The 23,069-nt window shown below is 41.9% G+C and overlaps 1 protein-coding gene across 9 annotated transcripts in view; it reads left to right on the plus strand.

Moving 5' to 3' along the window:
* Positions 1-23,069, plus strand: part of LOC109917604 (acyl-CoA-binding domain-containing protein 5-like) — a 106,818-nt gene that overhangs the window by 14,381 nt on the left and 69,368 nt on the right. For 8 of the 9 annotated variants that reach the window (XM_048614753.1, XM_048614747.1, XM_048614748.1 and 5 more), the window contains 3 exons: positions 11,897-12,017; positions 14,016-14,100; positions 19,403-19,523. In XM_048614753.1, coding sequence (XP_048470710.1) covers positions 11,897-12,017; positions 14,016-14,100; positions 19,403-19,523 — 327 coding nt within the window. Of the gene's footprint in view, positions 1-4,699; positions 4,968-11,896; positions 12,018-14,015; positions 14,101-19,402; positions 19,524-23,069 lie in introns of those variants that run through there. The other variant, XM_048614754.1, reaches the window with a different exon arrangement.

The following is a 23,069-nucleotide window of genomic DNA, read 5'->3' on the forward strand; positions in this document are numbered from 1 at the left end:
CACATACCACCCCACCAACCTCCAAATCCAATACATCATCCTCCACCACTTTCGCCACCTGCAGTCAGACCCCTTCACCAAAGAGATATTCCCCTCCCCACCCCTACCTGCTTTCTGTAGGGACCACGCTCTCCATGACTCCCTCATCTACTTCACACTCCCCACCAACCTTTCCACACCCGGCACCTTTCCCTGCAACCGCAGCAAGTGCTACACCTGCCCCTACACCTCCCCCCTCCCCCCCTCCTCACCCTCATCTCAGGCCCCAAACAATCATTCTGTATCCTATAGGGATTCACCTGTACATCCTTCGACCTGATCTACTGCATCTGTTACTCTTGGTGTGGTCTCCTCTGTATCGGAGAGACCAATCGCAGACTTGGTGATAGATTCATGGAGCATCTGCACCCTGTATGCTACAATCAACACCACCTTCTGGTTGCCAACCATTTTAACTCCCCTTCTCACTCCCTCGGCAACATGTCCATTCTGTGCTTCCTTCAATGTCACAATGAGGTCACATGCAAATTGGAGGAACAACACCATATGTTCTGCCTTGGGAGCCTCAATGTAGAATTCACTAGTGACAAAAGCTCCCCACCCCACGGCCTCATCCCGTGTCCAGCCCTCCCTCTCATCCTTGCTTCCTTGACCCGACACAACCTGTCCACCTTCCTTCTCGCCTATCCGCCGATCTTTCCCATTGACCAATCTCCACGACCCTTTACCTACATTCACCTAACACCACCCCACCTACCCTCGTGCAGCCCCCCCCCCCCCCATTTATTTCTGAGCTCCTTCCCCCTCCTAAGTCTTGATGAAGGATCCTGACCCGATGTGTCGACTTTCCTGCTCCTCTGATGCTGCCTAACCTGCTGTGTTCCTCCCGCTCCACACTGTGTTGATTCTGACTTCCAGCACCTGCAGTTCTTGCTATCTCCTTAGGTTTTATCTGTTGTATCCCTCTGGTGGTTTGGCTGCGATTTCTCTACATGAGTAATTTTAGACACAAAAATGATTGTCCTTGTCGGTCTATGATACAAACAGTCCATTGGTGTAATTTTCTTATTCTGTTAGAAAGGAAGCTTTGGTATGTTGGGGAAGTATTGGTTATTTTCACTGGCATCTCTGATAAGTTTCATAGTTTCCTCTTCACTTATAATTAGCTTCATTGCCAACTGAAATAAATGCTCATTTTTTTTTTACCATTCTCTGCTCTCCATTGGCGCAGCTTATATGACCCCTGTCTTCATTTAGCAACTTTTTTAGTTTAATAAAATGCCCTAAGACACATCAGAGATACCTTTTATGATTATGTATGACACAGTCATATGAGACATTTGGGGAAAATGACCTAACGCAAGGTCAAAGAGGTTTTGAGGCGTGTCTCAAAATGGAAAGTGAGTTAGAGAGGTGTCAGGAATGATTCAAGAGTTTACTACCTCGGCAGCTGGCATCATGCCCACCAAAGGTGGGCAGCGATTAAAATCGGAGCTGCACAAGAGGCTGAAATTGGAGGAGCGCAGCCATGTTAAGGGGTTGTGGAGCTGGAGAAGAATTGAAGGGTCAGGCCATGGAGCAATTTAAAAATGAGGATGCAAAATTTAATTTCAAGCTCACCTGGGAACCAGTCTAAGTCAGTGAGCATAGAGGTGATGAGTGAACAACACAGGAGGCAGAGAATTAGAGGACTTTGAGCTTATGGAGGATTGAATGTGGGAGGCCAGTTAGGAGTACCTTAAAAATGTTAATTCTTACTTTCTTGCTGGTTATTGCGCTGAATGTTTTTGTTTGTTCTTGACTGCCTATTTCCCTGCTCTCAATGCCCTTCTTAAAAGTTGCTCTCTGGTGCCACCTCTGGCAAGTACACTTAAAGCTGGAGTTTCCACAGTCTCACACACACCAGGAAAATCAATTTAAAAAAAAACTGCGAATGCTCTAAATCAGGAAACAAGACAGAAATTGCTGGAAAAGCTCAGCAGGTCTGGCAGCATCTGCGAAGGAAAAAACAGAGTTAACATTTCAGGTCCGTTTCTGAGGAAGGGTCACCGGACCCGAAACATTAACTCTGTTTTTTCCTTCACCGATGCCGCCAGACCTGCTGAGCTTTTCCAGCAATTTCTGTTTAGTTTCCAGGAAAATCAATGCCTGGGTGGGATCATGTGGAACAGATCGGTGACTTTTAAGCAAAATGAGTCACTCCTAAAATCATTTCACTTGCATTTTGTACTATCTTTTAGATATTGTGAATCAACCTGTTCAGCAATGCTTTGATACCTCTCGGGAGCAGGTGGGACTTGAACCTAAAGCTATTCAGTTTACCAGATCAGGTTCCATCCACAAACCTGGCTGTGCCTCTCTTCCAGATGATACGAAGGCTTTTCAAATTCATTCATACTCATTTTCACACAGAGACACGGAGAGGGTCCGTTCAAAGCTTTCTCACAATCCCAAATTACTTAATTAAGAAACTGATAATGAAACTGTTGAAAGTTGTAACTGGGTCAACTGCCCAGGTTACTGTTCTCAAATAGGTTGAGTGTTTAAAATAAGTAAATAATTTACCTGATTTGCTGAATTGATTTTACCTGCATAATTGCCGAAATTATTTCTATTTGACTCTTGAACTGTAACCCAACTTGCACAATTTTGAGTAAATTATTGCTGTAATTTCCTGATTCCATCTGAGCTGTTCAAATTCTGGAATTCCCTCCCGAAGGGCATTGTGAGTCTACCTACAGTGCATTGACTGCAGCGGCTCAAGAAGGCAGCTCACCACCACCGTCTCAAGGGCAACTAAGAATGGGCAATAAATGCTGGCCAGTCAGCAATGTTCATGTCCCACAACTGAATAAAAAATGTTCTGTATTTGATTATGAGAGACTGATAGCTGATTGTGTTGAAGAGAAATTGCAGCTTTATTTTATGCTGCAATTTTTTATATGTCAATTACATGTTAGCATATACAGGGGACTGATGGTGAGTGGCAGAAACCTACTGGGGTTGGTTTTCTTCGAGTGCAGAAGGCTGAGAGGGGACCTGGTTGAGGTGGACAAAGTTATGGAGCATATTGATAGGGAGAAACCTTCCTGCTTTGTAGAAAGATTAATAACCAGGGGCAGGAAGTTTAGAGGGGATTTGAGGGCAGTTTTTTTTTTAACCCAGAGGATGGTGAGTATCTGGAATTGACTACCTAAAAGGGTGGTAGAAGTGGGAACCATAAAGATATCTAAAACGTATTTAAATGAACATTTGAAATGCCATAGTGTATAAGGGTAGGGGCCAAGTGCTGACAAATGGAATTAGGCTGGATGCATTCTTGATGACTGGCACAGACAGGATGGGCTGAAGGGCTTTTTCTCCCCTGTAAAATGCTCTATGCCTGAGTCCGATGACAGTTCTTTCTCTGTTTCTGGGTTCCACTTCAGGACTTGTGCAGAAAAGCTAAAGCTGCCACCTCCAGTGCAGTACAAAGGAACGCTGCACTCTGAGGTGCTGTTCCTTCTGTGAGATAAACAACATTGATGACTTATGTTTATTACAGCACCTTTTAACATAATAAAATGTCCTGAGATGCTTCGTAATGAGCTTCACAAAGCAAGGTATAACATCCGTCCCATCTGTCCTCTCACTTATCGCTATTACAAAGGAGGGTTCATGAGTTCTCCCCAGAACCCTGGTTGATATTTGTCCCTCAGTCAAAATGACAAGAAAGCAGTTATCTCATCACAGTCACATTATTATGTGGGAGCTTGCTGTGTGCAGATTAGCTGCAGCATATCCTTCCTGACAACATTTGCACATTACAATTGCACTTCAGAATAACTTCACTCACTGTGAAGCTTGGAGACACTGTGCTGTTGTGAAAAGCATAATGTAAAGGCAAGAGTTTCTTTCCATTACCAATCGTCTACCAGTACTGAAAATGAAACAAAATCCAGAAATGGTCTTCTATAAAGAAAAAGGATACATTCACATTTAAGAAACCTGCAGAACTGAATGGAAAGAAGTGTGAACTGGAAGCAGTCAAGTTGAATGCAACAGAAGAAAATTGCAAGCATTTTTGTTTCAGTTTGTTTTTCAAACCTTCCCAGCTATCAGGCTTGAAAATTGGAACAACTAGAATTTGAAAGTTTTCTGCTGAATTTCTGCATGTAAGGCATCAGAGAGAGGGTGCAGAAAAAATATTCTGTAGGTCACTTAAGGTTTAAGAATAGGTTAGGGAAGCTGGAGCTGGTCTCCTTCGAGAAAGAAAAGTTGAGAGGAGGTTCGATGGAAGTATTCAAGATGGGATCTGGACAAATCTTGACTGGAGCTTCATCCTCCACCTTCAACATTTGCTCACTTCGTTACTGACTGTCTGTAGCAAGTGTGTACCAGCTACAAGGTAAACTGCAGGAATTCACCAAAACTCCTGAGACAGCACCTTCCAAATCCATGACCGCCCCCATTCTAGAAGGACAACGGCAGCAGGTACATGGGAACACCACCATCTACAAGTCCCCCTCCAAAGCCATACACCATCCTGACTTGGAATTGTATTGCTGTTCCTTCAGTGTCACTGGGTCAAAATTCTGCAACTTCCTCCTCAACATCATTGTGGGTCTACTCCACCAATGGGCTGTAGTGGTTCAAAAACGCAGCTCGAAGGTGACTAGGGACAGGCAACAAATGCAGGTCCAGCTAAGCGACGCCAACATCCCATGAATGAATAAAAATGGGAGAAACGCTTCTCATTTCTGACAAAGTATGGAAGCATTCAAAACATACTTTTTAGCTGATCGGCCAAAGAAACAATAGTGACATGAGGGGAATGTTGTTGTTTTAATGCAGTAAGTGATTCAGACCTGGAATCCATTGCCTGAGAACATGGTGAAGGCAGATTTAATCGTGGCTTTCAAAAGACAATGGGATGATTAGTTGAAGTGTTTTTTAAAAAATGCAGAGCTCTAAGGAAAAGGCTAACAGTGAGTACTTACTTAGTAACACTTGCAGAGGGCCAGTGTGGATATAACAAGCTGGCTGCTTTTCGAGTTGTTTCTATTCTCTGATTCCAAATCAGTAATAAATGTAAATGTGGACGTCACATGAATGCCAAAGGAAAGGGAAAAATAGTGACTGTGTCTTTCATAAAACCATCCCATAACTCTGCAATGATCTGGAGAGTGGGTAGGGAGTTATCATTTTAAATCGGCAAGCAAACACCAAATAAGTATATCAACACCCAGTACACCCTGATTATGAGCCTTATCGCTTTCACCCTTCTAAGTCTGGAAATGGAGAAATTGCAAGTCTGTGTTTGGCCACATGATGTCACCAGATTTTGTTTTACTCAGAGTAGAAAGACCTACTCAAGTTCTGCACCTCCAGCTGCTATTGCGACAGACAAAAACACATTGAGTGTTGTGATGTCCAGATTCTTCAAAAAGCTCTTGGTGTTTAGTGTTCTACATAATGTTAACTTAAAACGTTCATTTTGGGAGCACTGAAGGTGAAAATTTGTCTCGCCTCCCCACAAGTGCTAGACTGTAGAGCAAAGGTTTAGCTCCTGAGCATGTGCATTGTGCTGAATGAAGCAGTTGGGACTGGAAAGGGTTGATTGACATGACAAAGTAAGGTCTATCCCCTCAGAAAATGAAGGACAGCTCTTGGCAGGAGCTAACCTGTGGTTCTCCATGTGGTCAGCAGGGGCTCAGTGGTTATCCATCATCTTACCAGCTTGTAGCGAAATTAGTAATGTCTATTTACTCTTATATTAAGCTTGATATCTCACAAGAGATCATATATTTCTGACATAATTGTATGAGGAGAGACTGACTAGGTTGGGATTGTTTTCGCTAGAGTTGAGACGAATGAGGGGGAATCTCATAGAGACTTATAAAATTCCAACAGGACTGGACAGGGTCGATGCAGGGAGGATGTTCCTGATGGTGGGTGTCTCCAGAACCAGGGGTCACAGTGTGAGTATTTGGGGTAGATGATTTAGGATGGAGGTGAGGAGACATTTCTTCACCTGAAGAGTGGTGAGCCTGTGGAATTCATTACCACAGGAAGTAGTTGATGCCAAAACATTGAGTATATTCAAGAAGTGACTAGTCTAGCAGTTGGGGCGAATAGAATCAAAGGTTATGGGGAGAAAGCAGGATTAGGTTATTGAGTTGGGTGATCAGCCATGATTGTGAAGAATGGCGGAGCAGCTCGAAGGGCCTCCTCCTGCTCCTATCTTCTATGTTTCTATAATTTAACCAGCTTTTAATATGTAATAAACCTATTTACTGCTCACCAAGACTAAGACTACCTTCTGCCTAAGATCTTGTATGGGCATCCTTCCCCATGTGGTATCAATAACTTAAAGTAATATCAATAAGAAGGTGTTGAGGCAGTAAATCTATCCAAGACATCTGAGATTGTATCAAGCATAATAAAACCTAGAAGGTTCTATCAATGCTTACTTCACAATCTTGATAAAACTGAGGAAGGAACATCAGTTTAAATCTCCTGCTGAATCTGAATGTATATCATTAGCATGGTGAAAATAAACACTTACTTTGAAATATTCTTAAGATGTCAGCTACATTTCCTATCTTACAGTTGTTAGCCCCATTATCAACACCATCTAAAACTCCATATGATGACAACAAAAGCTGGGCTAGAGTTTCTGCTGGGAGGAAACTTGTGGTGTGGCTCGGTGACCAAACTACCACGAAGAATTCATCCGTTTAAAAAAAATTACTTGCATTATAATATCTTCCCTTTTCTCCCCATTCATGTTCTTAACTTTTCTGTTGATCAAGTCAGCCAGTAATTTGGCACTGTTTGACAATCCGGAGCACATAAAGTCATGATCGAATGGCGAAGCAGACTTGATGGGCTGAATGGCCTAACTCTGCTTCTATATCCTGCGGTCTAAATCACACTGAGGTTACTACTACTTTAGTGAAATGAGAGTGAATGTAAATAGCCCAACTTGACTTAGAATTTCTGGGAGTCAAGGAAACATTGGAGGGAGAAAAGAAAGTGCTCTTTAGCACGTCGAAATATCTCTAAGTACTTGTCAAACTTAATTACTTTGTGATTTTTTTTTAATGCTCTGTACAGAGTAGAATAATTGTTATCAAAACAGTTTTTCATCATAAGTGTCAGATTTTAAGTGGCAGTGAGTGACAGCAAATTAGTGATGATATGAACTATTAGTGCCATTAAAGTTAACATTTCTCAGTTTTAAAATAATTTACAACAAGCTGCAATTTTTGTTAATATTATAATGCAGTTCATGAAGTCAGTTTGGAAATTTTAAATAGGAAAACAATTAAGGTATTTTAACAACAGTCAAGGTATATATGTATTTTTGTTTTAAAAAAGATCTGAGTTGTGTGTGTCTGAGAGAGGAGGCAACTTGCCGTTCTCCCTGTGTGGGATTAAGAGGGGATCTGCACCCTTTAGAAAGGCCATTCAGACTGCTTGGCACTACTTGTTGCTGACAGTGACAGTCAGACATTTAAACAGCTTAGCCAGCTGTTGAATGTCTCAGGACAGGGTGAATTGGCTGCTTTCTTTGTTCATTGTACCCCTTGTGAAATCTTGTACCTTTGTCCAGAGTTGGGGGGAATCAGAGGGGAAAATGCAACCTTTTTGCAGGAGTCAAATCCTCCTCAGTCACTCAACAGCAAGTTGTGCTGTGTATAGTATGATTTATGTGTGACTTTGAGGTACTAGATAAAGAAAAACTTTGTATTGCTTTAACTCCTTATCACATCTCAGAAGCATCATACAGCTAGGTGATAAATAAAGCATCCACTTTGCTTGCAGCAGCGCCACATAAGTAACAACCAACTTCAATGAAACTTATTTTTTTGGTGGATGAAGGTTGTATAAAATTGAGGGGGTAGGATAGATAGGGTAGGCAGGAAGGAACTTTACCCCTTGATGGAGGGATCATTGATTTTAAACTAAGGGAGCATTGACTTAAACTAAGAGACAGAAAGTTTAGAGAAGATGTGAGGAAAAAATTTTTCACCCTTGTGGCCGATTTGAACAGTACACAGCTTGACATTTGGTCTGAAGGATGGCTCCCCTCACAATAAAACATTGCCTTAGTGCTACATGAAAACACGAGTCTGGATTTTGTGCTGAAGCAGTTTAAACTCGTGACCTTTTTCTGTGGAGGTGAGAACTGACACCATCTGGGCCTGAGGTAAAGCTTGCAATTTGTGTGGAGAGCCTGTGGTTGATGAACACCTCACAGTTCTTGTTACTTCTTGGGGCAAGGAGCAAGAACTTCTGCTGCCAAATCCATCCTGCACTGTGCAGATGATGCTCACACATCCAGCCATTGAAGATGAAATTCCATGTTATAAAAAGGAAGGTGAAAAGAAAAATCACAGTGGGAGGCAGGTGGAGAACAAAATATGAGTGTAAATCCTTTTTCCAAAGTTAAAAAGTTGGACCAGTGGTCACCGATAAAGTTACACATGCAGGGTGTTTTACGCTATCTTGGGTGCCCCTGTTTCTAACTCCTAAGTCATTTAAATTTCCAATTTTTTCTGATTTAACCTTCTTTCATTGCTTTGTGTAACTGATTCTCATATTTGCAGAATTGTGAGATCAAGCATCCCAGTTATTCATTAGTTGATTGCCATGACAACTGAAAATGAGTGTGTGCAAATAGCTACGCTACTCACTTGGATGTGTGCCACATTCTCGCTCCTGCCCCGGTTCTGTAATGTCTTTCCCAGTACGTAAGCCTAAAATTTTCATCTCCTTGGTTACAGATCTGGCTTGTTTTCACCTCCATTGTCAAGTATTGTGAATTGAGAGTGTTTGGAACTTTAAATGACTGTATTTGATTACCAGCTGGAAAGTATTCAGCTCAAGCCCTCTTGCTTTGTTGACTGAACTGGTGATTACAGCACTTCATAACATTAAAGAGTAGATATGTCTAAGTCAAACTGGCAAGTCTCACATTGTATCGCCTGTTGTATATAGGGAAAAGATAGCAAGGTTCCCCTTTTTACCTACCCCTTAACTCTATTAAATGGGTTATAATTACCACGCGTTAAGGTACTTAAGAGTCCACAGTGCTGGGGCAGTTCATTAGCATGGGTAGAGGATTGGTTAACTAATAGGAGACAAAATTGGGCTTAGGGAGGCATTTTTACAGGATGGCAACCTGTACTTAGTGGAGTGCCACAGTGATCAGTGCAGGGGCACAGTTATTTACAATATATAATAATGACTTGAATGACAGAAATGAATGTACTGTCGCCAAGTTTGTGGATGATTTAAAACAAAAGGTGGGAAGCCAAGTGGATGAGTTTGACACAAAAAGTCTATAGGGGGACATAGACAAGTTGAGTGAGTAGGCAAAACTTAGCAGATGGAATATAATTTATGAAAATGTGAGGTTATGCATACTAAAAGGAAGAATGGGAGAACTGAATAGTATTTAAATGGATAAAGACTGCACATAGCCACCAAACAGGAATTGGGGGGGGGTCCTTGTGCATGAAGCAGAAAAAGCTGGCGTGCAAGTTCACTGGGTAATAGAGAAGACAAATGGACTGGCCTTTAATTCACAGGGAATGAAGTGTTAAAACAAGGAGGGAAGAGACAAAAAAAAACTGCAGATGCTGGAATCCAAGGTAGAGGGGTAATACCTGAAATGTTAACTTCTCCTTTCCTCCAGATGCTGCCTGGCTTGCTGTGTTCTTCTAGCCTCCTGTTTGTCTACTATAAAAACAGGGAGGTCTTGTTAAAACTATGCAAAGCACCAGTCAGCGCATACCTAGAATGCTTTGTGCCCCTTCTGTAAGGAAAGGTATGCTGGCATTGAAGGCTGTCTGCACAAGATGATTTTAGGTTGAATCCAGGTATGGAGGGATTTTCCTTTGGGGAGAGGTCGGGTAGGTTTATCTTGTACTCCTTTGAGTTTAGAAGAATGAGCGACAACCTTATTGAAACATACTAGATTCCAGAGGGTTTGACAGGGTAGACGTGGGGGAAACGTTTCCCTTAGGACCAGAGGGCATAAACTGACAGTAAAGGACCGTGCATTTGAAACAGATTAGGAAGAATTTCTTCGGGAAGTGTACCTGTGGAATTCTTCACCTCAGAAAGCTGTTGAGGCTGGGTCATTAAGTATATTCAAGGCTGAATTGACAAATTTTTAATCAGTAAAGGAATCGGGGATTATGGGGATAAGACCGCGAAATAGAATTGAAGATTTTCAGAACAGCCATGATCTCATTGAATGGCGGAGCAAGTCTGATGGTTCAAAAGGCCGACTTCTCCTACATCTTATGGTCTAAAGAGGAAGTGTTTAACCCCTTGAGCACTGTGAGTCTTGAGCAAAACTGAAAGTTTTTGTTTATAAGTTTAAAAAAAATGTTTATTTTCTCATCACCTAAATGTAAATGCAACAACGCCCTCATATGCACACGAAAGAAAAATTGATTATGGAAGAGGTAATATGCACTTAAGTTTCTAAAGAGTTCACTAAGTCACTACTACTCCTGTTTATTCGAGATGGAAGCTGGAAATGTTGCAGAGCTGATTATTTCTTTTTAGTTCCCTGAAGAAAATGAAGGTTGGAACATTTTGGTGATGAATTCACAGTAGCTTACTTGTTACAAGTGCAGAGTCCTGCCTTTGCTGCAATTGAAAGAGTAGTTGAGCCCTTGTAGCAAAGATCTGATTTGGATCTGCAAATAACCAGGTGAAAGTCTAGCCCCACTTCTCTACTTTGTGGGTTCTCAGAACAGTTCTTCCTTTGCTGTGTAGGATCTCTTTCTTCCGGTCTGTTTCTCTCCGAGATTGACTGATAATCTGAAGTTGCTTTCAAGATGCGTGTCAATAAATGTTCTTTGTTGCAAATTGGTTCTGTCAGGTGACTATAGTGGCAGTGCTCAAATTGTCTGAATGAGTGTTTTTGACAAATTTAGTATTGACACAGAGTGGGACTTAAATCTGTCCACACATCTGTTCTGAGGAAGGGCCACCGGACCTGAAACATTAACTCTGATTTTTTCTTCACAGATGCTGCCAGACCTGTTGAGCTTTTCTAGCAACTTCTGTTTTTGTTCCTAATTTACAGCATCTGCAGTTCTTTTGGTTTTTATTTAGTATTTAAATCTGTCCATTTGCATCTCCTTGTGATAGAATGGTTTCTCTTCACACACATTCTGTGAAATTTCATTCTGGCCACTATGCCTGTGTGGTCATTGATGTGGTCCTTGTATATTTAAGCATTTGGACAATACCAGCTGTCACATCCAAAAGGGAGACCTGTTGCACTTTTGACTGGAAAACAAAAATTGCTAGGAACCACAGCGGGTCAGGCAGCATCCATAGAGAGAGAGCAAGCTAACATTTCGAGTCTGGATCATTCTTCATCAGAGCGGGTCAGGCAGAATCTGTGGAGAGAGAGACAGAGTTAACCTTTCAAGTCAAATAAGGTCCTTCTTCAGAACTTCTGCCTTTATTTCAGATCTCCTCAACTGCAATATTTTGCTATTTCTTTTAGTAAACATTAACAATGTTCCAAAGTGTTGTTTATTCATATTTTAAATGCTGAGCGGAAAGGCAGGATTCTCCCAGCTTTGGGCAGACTTTTGTATATTGGTAAGCAAGGAGGGAGGTTAGCCAACACCCTTGACTCCATCTTATTAGTTTGCAGATTGTCCATTTTCCATTGTTCTTAAAGAAAAAGGGAGCAATTTTTTTTTCATGCATTTACAGCATAACACTTTTATGAAATGGACATGGGTCAAGGGTGTTGACAACGGTGGAAGCCTTGGGTTTGAATTGTTTGCCCTCCTATTTGCCCAACACATGGGGAAAAATAGAATTAAAAATGTTCGAAAAGCAGCGTTTTTTAAATTTTGCCTTCTATCACCAGGTGCTTACCGTCCATCCCATGAGAAGATGTTGAAGTTTTACAGTTACTACAAGCAGGCAACTGTTGGCCCATGTAATATTAGCAGGCCTGGCTTCTGGGATCCTATTGGACGTGTAAAATGGTAACCTTTAAATTCTATTAAATGTTTGAAGTGGGTGTGAAGGTAGTAAAATATTTGTTGCCAGGGATGTTAATTTACAGTATTTAGTATGGAGACTCTTGAGTTTGTCAGTAAGCCCAGCTGTCTGCATTTTATTGTGCTTTTTATGAGCTTTGGAAAATCGAAGAAACTGCAAAAATTGAAACAGATGTGCTTTACTGAACGATTGTGAGCCTTCCCATTATAAATTAGCATATATCTGTAATATTTTTAGTAAATTACAAAATCAAAAATGAATTTAACATCCTCCAATCAATTCCAGTGTTACTCTAATGTTGCAAAATAATATTCACTAATGACACAGTTAAGAACACTAACTTGGAAGCTGTCTTTAATCTTGTGTAGGTAAATATGTTTTGGGGTTGGCTGGATGTCTGATGTGTATGGGAACTGGTTGGCATGTTTAAGACGGTCTGAAGCAAGTGACTGAAGAATCACCACTTGTAGAGTTTGCTGATATAAAGTACACACTGTCTCTCCACAGGGCACGTCCCATTTAACCAATTCGAGACACTTCAAGTTCTGGCTGGCAAACTCATGGCCTGATTAATTGCTTGCATTTCATTATGTGTGCTTATCACAAACACCGTCTCTGTCACTTATCAATGGCAGTTATTTTATAAAAGAACACCAAACAAAAAAGAGCCCCTTTCAACCCATCAGTTCTGTTTCAGGACAATGTGTGAACTTGTAAATTTTAATTGTGACACCTAATCCATTTAATCTCTTGAAGAAAAGGCCTAAACTGTTTCTCCGGTCCCAAGCCGAAAAACAAGTCAAGGATTCTTGTTCTGAAGAATATTCGTTTAACCTGGCATTCTTCAATGTTCATCCTTGACCTGGCTGCATTCCTTAACATGACAACCTAATTTCTTCAACATCTGAAATAATATTGGTCACCTGGCAGTTTTGAAGTAAACGAAGAATCACATGTGATCTTTGTTTTGACTTCCAACATAAAAGAGTAAATCACAACTAAGTTCTCACCTACCAGCTGTGCAAAATATGGCAACCCCTAACCCACTGGTGGTAGGACATGGCTCAACACATATTAAGAGCTGTGGATCCTCTTTAGCTGAAAGCTCATGCCTGTACTGAGATGTTTGGATCACAGGATCAGGACATTTCACTCATCTGATGAAAAGGGAGAGTTCAGAATTGAATTATTCTTCTCTTCCACAATTTAGGAAACATGACAGAACAACAGCTTTAAATCTTTTGAGTCATGAAGTGCTGCTTTGTATTGCAATATGTATTTCCAGAAACTTGCAAGCCAAAAAAACTTTTGAGCAGAAAGTTGAGGGTAGCTGAAGGGGTGTGACAAGAGATGCTGCACTTGTGTCCCACCACCACCTGTACCTTATTCTGAGTTGGTCCAGGAGACAGGCTTTTGCATTAGACATCTGAAAAATAATATAAGCAACTTTAGAGCAGGAATTCTGCAAAGAAGTGCAAGGTGAATTAATCGTAGCTAGAATGCAATGCAGAATGAAATGTTAAAGCGGTTTCTTAACTTATTTTTTTAGAAAAAGTAGCAACATTCGCAATCTAGTAACTCATCACGTAGCATTTTTGATTTTCTTTTAACAAAACAAACCAATCTTCTAATTGAATTAAGTAATATTTTTATAGCTTATTAAATATTGTGATCCACAACACTTTAGTTAGAGGATGGAAAAACTGTTGAAGTGGTTTGTAAGAAGTTCAATTGGGTTGCTTTGGAATGAGAGTGGTGATTTTACAGTCGGTTGCTTGAACTATATGTGCTTGGAATGGATGATGTCATTGCGCTCTGTGTTTGGGACGGATGATGTCATTGCGCTCCATGTTTGGAACAGATGATGTCATTGCAACTATTAATTTGTTCCACTAATTGGGGATTATTGTTAATGTGATTGGATATGCATGGCATGGAAGAAACTCTCCTTGGAACTAAACAGGTTTGTTGCCTCCTTATAGGGATGCATGGAAAGCTCTGGGGAACTTGTCAAAAGAAGAAGCCATGATGACTTATGTCGAAGAGATAAAGAAAACAGCACAGGAGGTAGTTTTTGTGTGTTTAATATTGGCAATGCCCGAGTGTACGAAAGCATAATTGTTTTATTAATAGACTCCCATCATGTTCCACTTCCGAGAAGAATTCATTAATTCACTTTTTGAAATTTTAATTTGGTTAATGCATGGCTTACTCTTGCAGCTTTTGATGGAGGAATTTAAATACTGCACAGTGTGAGAACTCATCAAGGGGTAAAGTGGGTTGATTCTTGAAGTAGAATGAGTTTTCACTCTCATGGTTTTGCCACTTGGTTTTATCTGTGTTAGTGGGAATGTGATCTAAATCTTCAGTGAAAAGGAGCATTGCAGTAAAAGGCCCAGAGTGCTTTCAAACCCTCTGGTGGCTCGATGAAGATTAATTATATATGCTGTGTCAACTGAGAATTACGGAGATTGAGTAGTAGAGAAAACTACAAAAATCCAAAAGCAAAACTAATTGTAGTTATGAATAATACAGTTGAGGTCCACGTATATCATAATGGCCCAAATGCTTTACACTCAGAATATTTGTTTTAGGTGAAGACACTAAATGTCTTTGGAGGTAGAGATGACCAAAATTACATAAGAGGGAACAATTGTAATGTGATCAAACTGTAATATGAAGTTGAATAATAAATGGATGAGTTAATATGAGAAAATATTGTATTTGTTTCATTGTTCCACATTGTTTATGGAAGATCAGGGTCTAGATTGGCTACATTTATTCATTGCAAAAATATGCTGTATTCATAAAAGAATCTTTATGTATATAAACTGGTACTAAAGCAGTTCTGTACAGACTTTGCATATAAAGATAAAACATACATTGGAATTTACATGGCCTGCAGTTGCACAAAACCGTAGGCATTTCCTACTCATGCAGCACAATATTGACATACATTTGAGGCAGAGAGAAGGTCTGATGCCTGAACAGACCCCTGTTAAACTTAAGCAGAAGGACTTCAGATGGTGGCCTTTCCTCACTGTGGCTTAATGGGTCCATCAGTATGCAGCCCTGGACGTTGGAATGTGCCAGTCTGCAACACTCGGTCAAGGTCAACTCTTTGCACTTGAAGGCAGTTTCGGGCAGACCAAAGAGCACCTTTTCACTGAGTTGATGGTCCTCCAGGTGCAGTCGATGTTTGTCTTGGTTTGCATACTGGGGAACAGACCGCAGAGCACGGAGTCCTGCGTCTCAGAGTGCTCGGGACGACCCTCAACAAAAACCGCCGCACCTCTCTCCGGACCTCGTTTGCAGAGGCACGTTCCAGAAGGATGTTATGGACCAGACCAAACCCCTTCAGAATATATTAGGGAGATAGCTTAGACACTAACTCTTTCTTGTTTTAAAGGCAAGTGCCAGGCGTTTGGTTCTGGATGCAATTCGATTGGTCAAACTACCGGATTTGAAGCAAAACACTTTATTCATGATCTATAGTTAAAATACAAAAAAAAGGAAAGAATTAGCTTAGCTGTAATTCTATTGGAAAATATAATGGAATAACTGATTATTTTACCACTAAACAGTAACTTCCAATATCATCATGTCCCATAAACACCCCCTTGACAAAAGGCAAATGCAGAAAATAACCTCACGCACAACTCCAGCAGCAGGAAGAGAACCCCCCCAGCTTCTCCCTCTAACTGAGAGAGGAAAAAGCAGCTTTTACTTCTAGACCTCGGCAGCAACTGCTACAAAAAACTAAAAAGCTAAAAGCCCTGGTTCTATGGGGAGCTTCACCACATCCAGTCAGGCTGCTTCTATTGTTCAAACTTTTTGAAAAAAAGAAAACCGAGGCCTCACATACTCTAATGGCTCTGCATAGAATGCTCGGTACCTCTGCCTTAAAACCTCTCCTTGAAAGGAACCAGGACATAGAGCACCATGAAGCCATAGTATTGTTACAAGGAGTCCATATATGTGGAGCTGGAAAAGCACAGCAGGTCAGACAGCATACGAGGAGCAGGGAAGTCAACATTTCAGGCCAAAACCCTTCTTCAGGTGGAGATGTGTGACAGCCTCTTCTCCTTCTCCCCCTCCCCCCAGGACACACTTCAATGGCAGCGTGTGGTGGTATACAAACACTGGGAGTACATAAAGGATCTCACAGCTAATGCCCTTTTCATTGCCACCCAAACTGTGTCTTGGTGCATGTTGGAGACTTTGACAGCCTGCTCGAGGAACCACACGACAGGATCCAGCTTCTCCTTTTCCTGCAGTATCTCGAGGATGCTGTGTGCTGACTACAGCGTGATGGACTATTGGTCAAAGGTGTTTCCCTTTGCAAATTTCTCTACGAAGGACAGGTGTACGGAATGGTCCAGATGGTGAAGGGGATAAAGTATCAGTTGGCCTAGTTCCCAAAGAACAAGGCCTCGCTGTTGCCTCGATTTTATCTCGGCTCCTGAGGCCAGTTTGGACTGGTCTCAGATGTTCATGAGTCTGCGCACTGATAGCAGAGCGGAGCAGAAAATGGCAATGTCATCCATGTACAGGGAGGCCTTGATCTGCAGGCCTCTGCTGCCTGGAATAGTCACTCCTCTCAGGCTCACGTCCTTCCTGATGGACTCAGCCAAAGGCTCTATATGATGGATAAACGAGGCAGGAGAGAATGGGCACCCCTGCCTGACTCTGGATCTGATCAGGAAGCTTTCTGATATACACCCATTGATTGAGACTGCACTAATAATGTTGGTGTACAGCAGTTGGATCCAACTGCAAATGGCCTACTCAAAGCCCATTTTACAGAGCACGTTCCAAATGTACGTGTGCAATATCCTGTCAAAGGCCTTCTCCAGGCTGTTGAGACAGGTGTCCACCCCCCAGTCCACTTAGGTGATCGTATCCCTGCGGAGCACGAGGCTCTCGGAGATTGTCCTGCCTGGTATAACACAGGTTCAGTTGGGATGAGTTACTGATCCCAGAGCAGACCTGACCCGGTTGGTAATGACCTTAGATGGGATTTTGTCGTCTGCATTCATCAGTGAAATTGGTCGCCAGTTTCTAATTTCCTTCCTGTGCCCTTCTACTTGTAGATGAGGGCTTATACCTTTCTTCATGGATTTGCACATGCTACCTGACAGAAACATACTATTGTACACCTCCAGCAGGTCCTGGCCAATCAGGTTCCACAGAGCTGAATACAGTCAACCGTCACTTCTGAGAGTTTAATCCTTTTCAACAGACTTGAGGGCCTTGGTCAGCTCATCCAGAGACAATGCCTGGTCCAGCTTCTCCTGCATGCTGTCATCTAAGATCTCCATGATAGATGACAGGAACGACTGGGAGGCAGCACTGTCTTGGACTTTGTGTCTCACAGTTTGGTATAAAAGGATTTGCTGATCCTCAGGATGTCAGACTGAGATGACATTACTGAGCCGCCATCTTCCTTCTGGCTGCTGAGCACATGGCTTTCTCTGTGCACCTTCTGGAAGAAGAAACGTGAGCATGTCTCATCCTGCTCCACGGTGCAGACCCTGGACCAGAAGATTAACTTGGAGGCCTCTGAGGCAAAGAGCGAGGTTTGCTGGCTCTTTGTCTCCTGGTGACCCTTCGTGACACTGACCTCCATTGGCTGCAGCAGGAGTAGGTTCTGCATGCTTTGCTGCAGTTTGGACGGTTTTCCCCATCTGTTTCTCTCTCTTCCCACCTTCTGAGCTCCTCGGAGAATGAAGAAACACTTGGCGCTGCCCTTGAATGTTTCCCACCAGTCTCCTGCAGTCTTGGAGAAGGTTCTCCGATCTGTGCAATCCCTTTCGAGCACCTCAATGTGTCCTGGAGTCAAAAGTTTCATGTTCAGCTTTCACGTTCTCTTGTCAGCCCACTGGTCATTCTGTAAGTGATAGTTGGCCAGCAGGAGGCAGTGGCCAGAGAAGGATGCCAGTTTGACATCGGTGGATCTGACTGAGAACGTTCAGGACATAAACAGAAAATCTATCCTTGAGTAGATTGACCTGTCTGGCTGTGATCAGGTGTATCTACGCTGTGTTCCATCTGCTCCATCTGAAGATGTTGTGCGGCTTGGCATCTTTAACCGTTCCCATCAGGAATCTGGACATGGCGTCCAATTCACTGTTAGCCCCTCCGGGTCGTCCATCCGCACTGATGATGCAGTTGAGGTATAGCAACTGAGCATTTGATTGGGATAAAGATCACTTGTTATCCGACTCAGTCTGAGGATGCCCACATCATTAGCCCTCCAATTAATCAGATTGAGAGGGCATTACAGCTTTATCATCATAGCTATCATCTCAGGTGATATCAGTTATTGTTGGAGAGTGTTGTCGTGACTTACAAGTAATGCTAATGACATAACACGAACAGGGCTAAATTCAATAGCTCCTGAAAACAGAGACTGCAATAAACAATTAGCCGAATTAACGTGATGCTGCCAGCTCAGGATTTCTGCAAGTAGCCAGCCCTATCATTTACTCGCTGCATTTGCAGGAGCGCCCATGCTATAACTTCCCGAGTTCTATCTAAAGCTAGTCTGCACTGCTTCAAGAGGAGATAGCAAGAACTGCAGATGCTGGAGTCAGAGTCAATACAGTGTGGAGCTGGAGGAACACAGCAGGTTAGGCAGCATCCGAGGAGCAGGAATGTCGACTCCTGATGAAGGATCCCAACCCAAAACGTCGACTCCCCTGCTCCTCTGAAGCTGCCTGACCTGCTGCATTCCTCCAGCCTCACACTGTATTGACTGCTTCTAGGGGAGATGCTTTGTGGCTGGAGGAGGCGGTTAGATAGGTACAGGAAATGAACATTCTGAGCAGAGACTGTGCACCCCCTCAGTATTTTCAAACATTGCTAGAGAGCTATCTGCAGCGGAGCTAAGGAGCAGAGATGTTCTGTATCCACAGTTGGGGCAGGAGGCCCTTAAGACCATCAGTCAGCAGAAGCAGATAACTCCCTGGAGGTCAATGCCTAAGGCCATAATTACGCAGCAAGTTGCAAGGACCTGCATACTGTGCTGTAAGAGGCCCAAGCTCACACTACTTTCTAAGCCCATTGAATCCCTTTAATTTGTGAACATGACAAGTGTGTCAAGAGTCTCTGTAGTACTTTGTAGGCAAAACGTTTTCTAAACGTGTACTGATAAGTTAAGTGTATTTTTCTCATTTTGAGTCATATAAGAGTTCAAAAACTGTTTAGAATTGCAGAAGCCTTCGGTGTTTAGATTTATTTTGCAAAAACATTGGCCGACCTGGTTCTGTTTTTGTTACAAAACAGCAGAGGACCAGTTGCTGAAGTGACAAAGTGGGTGACGTTTTGCTGGTTTTTAAAAGCTCTCCTCTGAAATGTGTTCTCACAGGTTATTGATACGATGTCAGGGACAGAGAGTGAGGAGCAGCACTTCCAACTGTTTCAGCCACTGTATGAAGTTGTTGAAGACATGCCCAGACCTCCATGTTTTTTCCTTAAGAAGGTGTCAGGTATGAGCAATCTTAAGGGATGGAAGATATTTCTTTGCTAATGGTTAAATGAGTTGAGATGAAGGAAATCAATTGGAGTTCACAGTTTATTTGATTAATTTTATTGAGAAAAGGCAATTCCATCACAACTGATGTTCAGCAAAAGCTTAAGATTGATCCCTAACCCCTGTTTTCTATTTCTCATAATTAAGCTGTTAACCATTTACAGGAAGTACCTGCTCAACAGTGTATTTACGTGGGAGGCATTACATAAATCCCGTCACATAACATAGTTCCTGTTGTAGCTGCCATGCTAAATGGAACCTGTCATTCCCAAAGATTCTTGTGAATGCGGAAAAAACTCAACTTAAAATGTTCTTTGCTCAAGCACTCGTCTCCCCTCCCACCTGTCCTTACCAGCTCTCTTTCTACAGGTGACAGTTGCCTAACTTGGAAGCCAGTGCAGGGTATATGGTGAGAAAGATTGCATCTTTATCATGTAAACTAATTACATGTCTACACAGCAGGAACAGGTCAATCAGCTCAACTGGTCTACGCTGAGGATTAAAATCAAACACATCTTTATCCATTTTGGTTTTAATTTAAACCATTAGCACATCCATCTATCCCTTCCTCCCTCAATTGTTTATTTAGCTTCCCAAGTAATGTTCAATTTACCTATTTGTTATGATAGCAAATTCCCCATTTCATCCATTCTCTAACGAAGAGATTTCTCCTGAATTCCCTATTGGAGCTTTTGGCATTTAAATTATATTTACGGTCCCTGGTTTTGTTCTTCACATGTGAAATCATCTTTTGTTCATCAAACCTATCAGATGTTTTGATTATCTTGAAAACTTCATTGTTTTAGAAAAATAGCCAGCTTGTTCACTATTTCCCAATGAGTGTATCCATTTAGTTCTGGAATAGTCTTCATAAATTTTTTTGTTGCATTTTCCCTGGTGTTTCTATATCTTTTTGTATAAATGGTAGACAGAACTATGCACAGTGCTCCCAACTGTTATCCAACCAAAGATCAATATGACTTCAACATAACTTCTGTTTTTATATTCTGTAATCTAGAATTGAATCACAATTCTTGCTTTGCCTTTTTCATTGCCTCTATTAAACTTCTTGTGATTTCATAAACCGCTACAACAAAGAAGGATGCCATTCAGACCATCGGGTGAGGAACAGCTCTTTGTTAAAGCTGTCCAGTTTATTTCGCACCCCGGTTTCAAACCTGAAAATCCACCATTTTTAGGTGCATGCCCAATTGCCATTTCAAATTTCTTATTGTATCTGCTTCCCCTGTCTTTCAGGTAGTGTATTCCATTTGTGAAGAACGTTCTTTGCATTTCTCCTCTAGCTTTTTTTTTAAACCAATTAATTTTGTGAATTTTGGATAACAGTTCCACTTATTATAGGTAACAATCTGACCCCATTTGCTCTATCAGAACCCCTCACCATTATGAATCCACTCTTCCCCTTAACTTTCTGTACTCCAGAGACTGCAATCCCAACTTTGGTGTCATCCTGGTAAATGTGCTTTGTGATGGAGCTGGTTAGCTCAATAGGCTAAGATATTAGCATTTGAACCATCTAGTGCATGGCAACAGCCTGTTCCAAAACTCTCCATTTTCTATATCTGTACAGCTCTGCATCTCCAAATCACCTTTTTGCTCCTCTAACCTAAACACTTTTCAAGCAGTACTTTTCAAGCGGCCTCTTTATTCTCTGTGAATTGTTCCTCACCGCGAAATGAATTGCAACATACTGTGCTTTTTTTAAAACTATATTTAGTTTCTTTTTACGCAGCCAGGGTAAGTACACAGGAGGCTGTTTAAAAGAACAAAAACAACCCATCAATCTGCAGATGGAAATCTTGAATGTGGAATGAAAGTAAGATTTAAAATCTTAGTCCCGTGTTTCCTTCTGTTTAGATTTGGAACATAATTGCATGAGCAGTGTCAACAATTGGGCAAACAAACATTGAACGTCTCATCGCAGCTTATTGTCTACATCAGACACTTCCCCAGCACACGGTGGAGGCTGGAGTTTCAGTTTTCAAGTACATACACTCCAAACTAGCTATTTTTTGTTTAACGTCTGTTATGCTTAGGCTAGCCAAGCAAATGAGAGACGCAGACTCTCAAGTTTTAACTGTGGGTTGGCGTTATCTGCATCTAGTCCCCCTCACTCCATCATGCATACGTCAATGGGGCAATGCCACAAAGGGCCCACTGCTAATGGCTCACTTCGTCTGGTTGCATTAGATGGCATTAAGTCCAGATTTTTTAAAAGTATATGTATGTTCATGGAATGTGGGCTTCGCTTCCATCCCAAATTATCCTTTTACAAGACGATGATGAGCCATGTGCAATTCTTGGGACACCTACAAAACTGTTAGGAAGGTGTTCCAGGTTTTTGACGTGGTAACAGTGAAGGAATGGCGATTATAATTCCAAGTCTGGACAGTGTGTGGTTTGCAGTTGGTGGTGCTTCTATGCATCTGCTGTCCTTGAACTTCTAATTAATAGAGGTCATTGGTTTGGAATGTGCTGTTGGAGACCCCATGGTGAGTTCTAGCAGTGCATCATGTGGATGGTATACGTTTCTGTCACTGCGTGTCAGTGATCAAGAGTGAATATTGAAGTTAAATATGGTGGTAAGCAAACAGGTTGCTTTGTCCTGGATGGTGTCAAATTTCTTGAATTGTTGGAGCTGCATTCATCCAGGCAGGTGAAGAATGTTCCATCACACTGCTGATTTTTGCTTTGTAGATGGTGGACTGGCTTTGGGGAGTCAGAGCTAAATGATCCTGTAATTAATGGATCGGATCGAAGTCTACAGTTCTGCCACATCCATTTATGAATGGTGGTGGACAATTAAAGATCTAATATGCAAAGGAGGCCCCATAAATAACCCCATCCTCAATTATGGGGCAGCAAACACGTCAGTACAAAAGACAAGGCTGTGAAGCATTTGCAACCGTCTTCAGCAGTGAGTGCATAAATAAATAATCCATCTTGACCTCTGCTCAAGATCCCCAGTGCCACAGATGCCAGTCTTCAGCCAATTCCATTCACTCCTTGTAATATCAAGTTATGGCTGAAGGCACTGGACGCTGCCAAGGCTATAGGGCCCAAAAACATTCTGGCAACAGTATGGAAAACCTGTGTTCCAGAATTAGCTGTGCTCCTAGCAAAACTGTTCTGGTACATCTACAATACTGGCATCTACCCAGCATTGTGGAAAATTGCCCAAGTACATCCTATTTGCTGAAAACAGGACAAATTCAAGTACCTCTTATCCACTAAAAGCAGTGCTGGGATTTGAACCCCTGTCCCCAGAACATTAGTCTGGGCCTCTTGATTACCAATCCAGTGACATAACCACAACATCCACACAAACCCATGATGGTTTAGAGATAGTAAGAACTGCAGATGCTGGAGAATCTGAGATAACAAGGTGTAGAGCTGGATGAACACAGCAGGCCAAGCAGCATCAGAGGAGCAGGAAGGCTGATGTTTCGGGCCTAGACCCTTCTTCAGAAATGGGGGAGGG

This window comes from Rhincodon typus, chromosome 30 (assembly GCF_021869965.1).
Source record: "Rhincodon typus isolate 14 chromosome 30, sRhiTyp1.1, whole genome shotgun sequence".
Taxonomy (NCBI): domain Eukaryota; kingdom Metazoa; phylum Chordata; class Chondrichthyes; order Orectolobiformes; family Rhincodontidae; genus Rhincodon; species Rhincodon typus.